General features: G+C 41.7%; 1 protein-coding gene across 1 annotated transcript; it reads left to right on the top strand.

The window, feature by feature from the left end:
* Nucleotides 1-1,848: 1,848 nt before the first annotated feature.
* LOC138737260 (P2Y purinoceptor 1) lies at nucleotides 1,849-3,301 on the top strand. The gene is given in 4 exon segments (XM_069888002.1): nucleotides 1,849-1,961; nucleotides 2,029-2,361; nucleotides 2,434-2,590; nucleotides 2,592-3,301. Coding segments are annotated over 4 exon segments (1,053 nt in total). The 3' UTR covers nucleotides 3,042-3,301.
* Nucleotides 3,302-8,356: the final 5,055 nt, after the last annotated feature.

Raw genomic sequence — 8,356 nt, 5'->3', positions numbered from 1 at the left:
TCCACTGAGTTGAGTGTAAACTGGAGTAGAGCAGGAGGCTTCAGGAACATTGGTGTGTGATCTCCTGCATGGTTCCATTGTCAACAGTACACTGCACCCTGCAAAACTATCAACCAATCTGCATATAGTTTCTCCAATGTAGAGAAGCCCATAATTGAATACAGTACATTGGACTGAAGAAATTCTTCACCTGGGAAGGTTTTTGGGAGTCTGGATGGTAGAAAGGGAAGAGGTGGAAGATCCAGTGCTGCATCTCCAAGGATTAGATTGAAAAAGGCCATGAGGATGATCCTGAGCTTTCTATTGCCTATCGCCATACATCCTACATCTTAATGGCAACTCTGACCTCTCCTTCTAACCTCTGCATTTATTTTGCATTTTTATTAGGCATAGAGCTCGGTAACAGGCTCTTCCGGCCCATGCGCCCGTGCCACCCAATTAACCTACAACCCCCACACATTTTTGAAAGGTGGGAGGAAACCAGAGCACCTGGAGAATAATGATGCAGACACGGGGAGAATATACAAACTCCTTGCAGACAGTGCGGGATTCGAACCTGGGTCACTGGCACTGTATCAGCATTCTGTTAACTGCTGCGCTAAACGTGTCACCTTCAAATTACTAACAAGCTTGTACCCTTTGATTAAATAAGGAACTGACCAAAGGCCTAAGAAACATGTCTATTAAAACATGATCTAGATAAAATTGCTTTTAAAAATAATTATTTAAGATTTTAATTTTTTTTTGTTTTTTTAAAGTGAAAATGTAGATTTCAAAAATTTTAAATTAAGTACTTTCTCAGCTATTAAAAGTTTTCGAGCCCTCGGTGCAATACTGAATTATCCAACAGTGCAGGTACTTTCTCCTCTGCTTTCCAACTGTGAAATTGGCACAAACCAATTTAAGATTTATTGTCAGAATACATACATGATATCATATACAACTCTTTTTCCACATATTGGTAAAAAAACTGTAATCAATGTATACATGTAAACAAATAAAGATATGTAAACAAACTGTGCATACAAATAAATAATCAAAAATTGCAAAAATAAGAGTCCTTAAATGAGTCCCTGATTGAGTTTGTTGTTGAGGAGTCTGATGGTGGAGGGGGAGTAGCTGTTCCTGAACCTGTCAGAGTCTTGTGGCACCAACACCTCTTCCCTGATGGCAGCAGCGAGAACCGAGCATGTGCTGGGTGGTGTGGGTCCTAGATGATTGCTGCTACTCTCCGACGGCAGCGTTCCCTGTAGGTGTTCTCGATGGTGGGGAGGGTTTTGCCTGTGATGTCCTGGGCTGTGCCCACTACCATTTACATGGCTTTATGCTCTGAGGCATTGGAGTCTCCATACTAGACTGGAATGCAGCCGGTCAACACATTTTCCACCAGGGTGGAAATTTGCCAGGGTTTCTGATGTTGTACCAGACCTCCACAAACTCCCGAGGAATTAGAGGCCCTGATGTGCCTGGAAGCATTAGAAAAGCATAGAAAACCTACAACACAGTTGTGGCAAACATGTCCCTACCCGTTTTCCACCTGAACTTGTATGGCAGCATTGCTTAAGAGTACGGTGGCAGTTGTGAAGAGGAAGGATTAAGTACCATTAAAGGATTGCACGTTCCTGATTTTTGTAACAAGACCTTGCGTGTTGGCAGAAATGGGAAGTGACTTTAATCCTGTTTATCTGTAACACCTTCTCCTGTATTCTGGACCTGGGCCTGATCCTGAAAATATTTGAGTGAGGTTCTGCTTTGTCGCTTTTGGTTCACAGAGCCAATGTGTTGGAAGTTTTAAAGTGGGGTTTTCCTTTGCACCCAGTCGCCTTTCCACATCACTTAGCCCCAACGATGGAGGCATGCTCTTTGGCCACAGTTTCATCGGCTCCTGGCTTCAAACAATGGAACCAAACAGCTGAATGTGAAGTCAACAAGATCTTTCAGTACAGGTTCATCTCCATTACGTACGTGATCGTGTTCCTGGTGGGGTTCTCCACCAATTCCTCGGTGCTGGTCTGCTCGTGTTTGAAGCAGAAAGGGCTGTGTGGGAACTCGTTTGTGTTTAACCTGGCCCTCGCCGATACATTATCACCCTGCCGTTCTTCGTGGTGTACTATACCAGCCACGGGCGGTGGATTTTTGGGAAGTGAGCAGGTTGGTCTTCCATCTGAACCTGTACGGCAGCATCGGATTCCTCACCTGCATCAGTGTCCAGCGTTACCTGGGCGTTGTCCACCCAATGAGGATGTTGGGGAGATGGAAGATGAGACACTTGGCGCTGATCGTCCCGCTGGTCTGGGCACTGCTCCTGGTTCAGACCGTGGCGGACTTGCACTTCACCAAAACCAGTGCCGACAGCACCCAGTGCTGCGACACGACATAGAGTGAAGAATTGACCTCGTACCTGTTGTACGTGCAAGTCGTTTCTGTGACTAGATTTTTGACGCCTTTCCTGCTCATCATCGGATGCTACTGTCAAATCGCGGTGGTCCTCAGCAAAAACCACCGCCTGGACAAGGGGGTGAAGGAACGATCCCGCAATCTTGCCATCACAATTATGCTGTTATTTTCGGTGTGTTTTGCACCTTATCATGGTTTTACGATATCTCAATTTAATGTCCAGATATTTTCAACTGAAAGGTCTCTGCACTCGAAATAACAGATCGATTGACCTGCTCTACCAGATCGCCAGGGGGGTGACCTGGTTGAACTGTTGTATTGACCCATTCATTTACTTTTTAGCGAGGGGCGGCATGGTGGCCAAAATGAAAAGGCTCACGGTAAAATGGGGGTTCTTCTCAGCAGTTCCAGGCGAACCAATCATTCAGTTCAGCAAGGGAAATTGTTCCTCAGTAAAGTACAGACTCCGAAGGAAACATGCATGTAAAGCCCTGGATCACGGGTCAATTGCACTGATGGCAGTGCCGGATTTAGACTTGGTGAAGCCCCAAGCTGGAAAAAGCTTGTTGAAAACAAATTGCAATACAAATTATTTTCAAATGAATGCATTTACTGATTACATATTTATCATTTGGTTGGCTTGAACTCTATCATGGATTATACTATAGTATAGGATGGAAACAATACTTAAATGTAATTTTAAAAAGTTTTAACATACATTCATATATTTTTGAAGCCCCTGCAGATTGTGAGGTCCTAAGGTGTAGCTTAATCTTGAATGCTCCAAAATAAATCATCTTGATGTTTGATTTGTTTCATAAGAAGCAAACTTTTGCATTCTGTATTTAAATACGCCCACACATCAGAATATATCCTTGGGGATTTGCACCGAGTTGCAAGAGATAGGAGAGGCTTCTTGTAGTGCAATTAGGCATTTATGTGAGCAGGGCAGTCATTGTCTATCCTGTTGACTGGTTGAATTGTTAATAAGAATCACCAGAGTTTGAATCAAACAGTGACAATTGGGTTATGAGAAGAAGACAGGGGAATGGGGAGAGACTCGGTGGGCCGAATGGCCTACTTGTGCCATCTTATGGTTTTACAATGTCAAATTCAGCACAGACGGCAGGAAAGAGAGAGAGAGAATTGGTGTTATAGAGACGAAAGATGGAGATAAAACGTATAAAAACGCAGTAATTATAAAATAAGAAAGCTTAATCCTTCTACAAATTTAATTTTCAGTAAAAGGTTTTTTTAAATACATCAAATGGAATGGATAAATCTTGATCTTTCCTGGGGAGTGCAGAATTTGGACTGTTGTGTTTCAGCCAAGTACTGTTATAATAGTAGTTTCAACATTACCAACAAACCACTTAGAAAATAGAAATCCAAACATGGAGTGAAACATGAAAGTCCACGGTCACTGTGATTGTAGTAAAAACTGAAGGAACTCAGCCAGTGTCACAGCAGCCACAGGAGGTAAAGAAGTATCACTGACATTTTGGGCCTGAGCCCTTCTTCAAGGGATGAATAAAAAGTAGGCAACTGGTAGAATAAAGAGGCTTGGGAGAGGGAAAGAAAAGGCAGGGATGGAGAACAGACCAATGGACAAAAGGTGTTAATTGGATATGGAGAGGAGAGGAGAGAGGAAAGGTGAGAAACCCTTCTTCATCCATTGTTTCACTAAGGGGATGCAGCCCTGTCCCTTGTAACCTAAAGGTCATGAAGTGGCAATAATTACCCACTAAATGGTCAAGATGATGTGATAGGTTAATTGCAGTCAACACTAAAATTTCTTTCTTTCTTTGGCTTGGCTTCGCAGACGAAGATTTATGGAGGGTTATGTCCACGTCTGCTGCCGGCTCGTTGGTGGCTGACAAGTCCGATGTGGGACTGCAGCGGTTGCAAGGGAAAATTGGTGGGTTGAGGTTGGGTGTTGGGGTTTTCCTCCTTTGTCTTTTGTCAGTGAGGTGGGCTCTGCGGCCTTCTTCAAAGGAGGTGGCTGCCCGCCGAACTGTGAGGTGCCAAGATTACTCTGAAAAGGACATGGTCTCATTCTTTAGTTCTTTCTCTCCAAGTGTGCAGTCATCACCTTGCTTTGGCAGTTGGGACCAGTCCAGGCATTGATAAGTATAATTGGGAAGGGCTTGTGAATTCAGCTTTAGATTTAGTAATAAAGACTTGTATAAACTGAACTGCTCTCGGTGTGTGTCTATTTTCTTTCGGTAGCTCGAACACTGTGAACAATCTAAAACGAACAAAGTGAGAGGTACAAGTTTACCCAAGACACTCTCTCTCCCTCTTCATTTTCCTTGTCTCTGATCATGGACCCAAAATCAATTCTCAGCTTTCCTCTTATCATATCCAATTATCACCTTTTGTTTGTTGGTCTGGACTCCTCCCCCCACCCCATTCTTCCCCCTTTCTCTCCTTGTCTTTAATTCAGACGCCTGTGGGTTTTTGCTTATAGCTTGGATAAGGGCTCAGGTTCGAAACATCGGTAATATATCTTTTCCTCCTGTGGACGCTGCAACACCAGCTTTCTCCAGCATTTCTGTGTGTTTTTACTACAATCCCAGCATCTTCAGACTTTCGTGTTTCACTCTCATTCTTTCAGAACAATTATAAATATGGATTTTACATTTTTTTTAAAATCTCTTTGTTCTATCATTTTATATTGTGGTTCTCAGTCTGTGCAAGATTTCTGGTTGAATTAATTTTCAGAGCCCGGTTCCATCAGTCAGGATTCTCCTGGGTGGATAGTTGGAGAAATGTGGTGCTATTTATCCACGCTCTCCTTGGTCCCAACTCCAGATTACCAAGATTCGACTGCAACGATTGAGGAGAAAGAAGCGAGGGCTGAATTGGCTGCATAAAGAATATTCAGTGGTGTTTTTGGGCAGGTCACAGGTGATCCAGAGAACAGCCCAGCCTCTGTGGGCCCAAACTGTCTCCTGTAGTTACGGTCATTATTTGGAGTTAGGAATCTCCTGGTTATTGGATGCAGAAGTCTAACCACTAAAACCTAGAGATAGTATTCCAGACCCTTCAGGAAAAATAAGTAAAAAAAAAAGATTTTTTTAAAGCCTCATGTTAACACATCTCAGATGACACTCCCCTCAGTTAGGAAGTTGGTCACATTTCCACCCTGTCCATCCTCCAAAAACATTTCTTCTGTTTCACATCCCAGAGCATATCTCAAACAGTAAGATCTGTGATGGAGGCTGAGGACGGAGGCGGGTTCATCTCCTGTCCAAGTTCTGCATTGCTCTTCTTCTTGTATTTTCTGCCAGTTTTATTCCAGGTCAGCAGGGAAAAGTTGTCCTTTTAAGGAATTATTGTAGTCCTGGGGATTTCCTCTTACACCAAGAAAAAATTGAAGTCACATATCACTATATACCAGGTCAGACAGATTTTATTTCAGATACTGGAATCCACACAATATGGAACCTATAGCAACTGCACCAAAATCTCTTGCAGAAATTCTGTTTTGCATCCGACGTTCTGTCTGCAAAATCAGTAGGGTAATGAAAAGCATGTTCCATTCATGAGCTGATTGAATATGAAACATTCTCAGTAATAACTGATCCATAAGGCTTGTAGAATGTCCACTGTACCATAATGGAAGTAACTTTCCAATCTTGTATCCATTTCTTGGTTTGTGTCATGGTTAAATTATTGTGTTCAAATTACTGTCTGTAACACATTTTTTACTTTTTTATATCATATTCTATGAACGTCGAACCTACAAATAAAAATTCTAAAGGATTTAGCCCTACAGGAACTATCTAATTGTAAGGTTCAATAAATGTTCCAATGATAGATAGATAAGTATTGCTTAATATTTCTGAAGTGCACTCAAATCATGTTTGGTTCAGATGTTCTATGTATTTGGTGACATTTGATTCTTTTGTTTCCCAGAGCTCCCCTTTATACAGTATTTTGATATAAGACCATTAAAAAAATAATGATGCTGGAAATCTGAAATAAAATCAGAAAACTTTGAGATACTGAGTAGATGAGACAGTTTCTGTGAGCGGCTAAGAGTTAACGCCTCAGGTCAATTTGTGAAAAATCAAACTCTTTAAAATTGTGCAGGTGGAATGGATGGTGAGAACAAAAGGGATATTTGTCCAGTGTGGAAATCGGATGATAGAATAGATTTCAGTATCTTCAAGAGGGGAATGAAAGCTAGTTAACGATAGTTGGCCTGTCCAGAGGAATGCAAGAGAATGGGAGCAATAAGCCTGGGAAAGAAAACAACATGCGGAGGGGACTTCTAAAGGCCAAGAAGAAATTTTCAAGTATCTTGCATGGTATTGTCGTGTAGGAGTTAACCCATATGCTAACAAAAGAATCAATGTTTATTTCACGATTTCTAACAAAGTGGGAGACCCTGAAGCAAGCAGGCAGCATCAGCCTAATTTCACTTGGGTTTCCTGGGTGTGAATGTGAGATAGTGAGCTGCCTTATGTATCACAAGGTTAAGTTCAAACAACTTCAATGAATTATTGAGGATCCAGAAAAAAAATTATGTTCTTTACAACCCCACTGAAATTACAGATGCCACAAATGACCTCACTCTCCATCTTTCTCCTCCTCACTCTCACTATTTAAGGAACCAAAAGGTCACAACTTTGAGACACTCTCAAGCCTTCCACACAATATATATTTATATGTATAGATGAAATACTTGTCCTGCGTATGTGTTGTTTGTATGTGTGCAATGTCTGATTGTGTGTCTGCTTTCTTTTGCACTGAGGATCTGGGAAATCAGATAAATAATTCCTTGAAAGTGGCGTCACAGGTGAATAGGGTTGTAAAGAGAGCTTTTGGCATATGGCCTTCATAAATCAAAGTATTGAGTATAGAAGCTAGGATGTTATGGTAAAGTTGTGTAAGACTTTGGTGGGACTAAATTTGGAGTATTGAGTGCAGTACAGGAAAGATATCAATAAGATAGAAAAAGTGCAGAGATTTACCAGGATGTTGCCCGGACTCCGAGAACTGAGCTTCAGGAAAAGTTTAAACAGGCTAGGACTTTATTCCCTGGAGCATAGAAGAATAATGAGGTGAATATTCAGAGTAAATATAGACTTTTTCTACTGAGGGGAGGTGAGATACAAACCAGAGGACATGGGTTAAGAATGAAAGGGGAAAAGTTTAGGGGGAATGCGAGGGGGAACTTCTTTACTTAAAGAGTGGAGTCAGTGCGGAACAAGCTGCCAGCTGAGGTGGTGAATGTGGCCTCAATTTTAACATTTAAGAAGAATTTGGACAGGTACATGGATGGGAGAGGTATGGAAGGGGAAAAAAATGCTGGGCACAGACTAAATGAGCCAAAGGGGCCTGTTTCTGTGCTGTAATATGCTATGGTTCTGATTTCCATTGTAATCTAAATGGTTCCTTATGTTCATCATTTTACAAAATAATAACTACCTCATTAGCTATTTAAATAGATTGCCACCTGACTTAGCCCAACATTCTGAGTTTGTAGGCAGTCTCCAATCCTTGCCAGCTTTTGTGGTTTGTTGAATAGGGCATTAAACATGCATATCTGTTGCTAAGCATCAATGCAAGCTTTTCCACAGATGCTTCTGTCATCCAGATCCTTCATAAGAGTACTGATATGCCAAGTTCCACTTCATCACAATAGTTGGCTTCACCGTAGGTCTGAATGCTCCCCAGGTATACCTCATGAAACGTTTCCCTTTAATCTGTTATATTCTGCCATTGCAATGCATTTTCTGAGCTGTTACTTAGGCTACCAGGTGCAATGGGTATGTTCTGCCTCATGAAAATCATTCTTCATCAGCGTTAATAGCACATGATATTCAGTAATTATTAGCTGCAGCCCACACTGCCTTTCTGACATGGAAATATCAATGAACCAGAACAAAAGATCACAATGAGAAACTGCTGATCTACTGTGTCTTCAAGAACTGATAGAGTTGGACCG

Source organism: Narcine bancroftii, chromosome 6 (assembly GCF_036971445.1).
Source record: "Narcine bancroftii isolate sNarBan1 chromosome 6, sNarBan1.hap1, whole genome shotgun sequence".
NCBI classification, from domain to species: Eukaryota; Metazoa; Chordata; class Chondrichthyes; order Torpediniformes; family Narcinidae; genus Narcine; species Narcine bancroftii.
Note: the sequence above shows the minus strand (reverse complement) of the source record. Positions and strands in the feature narration are given on the sequence as shown.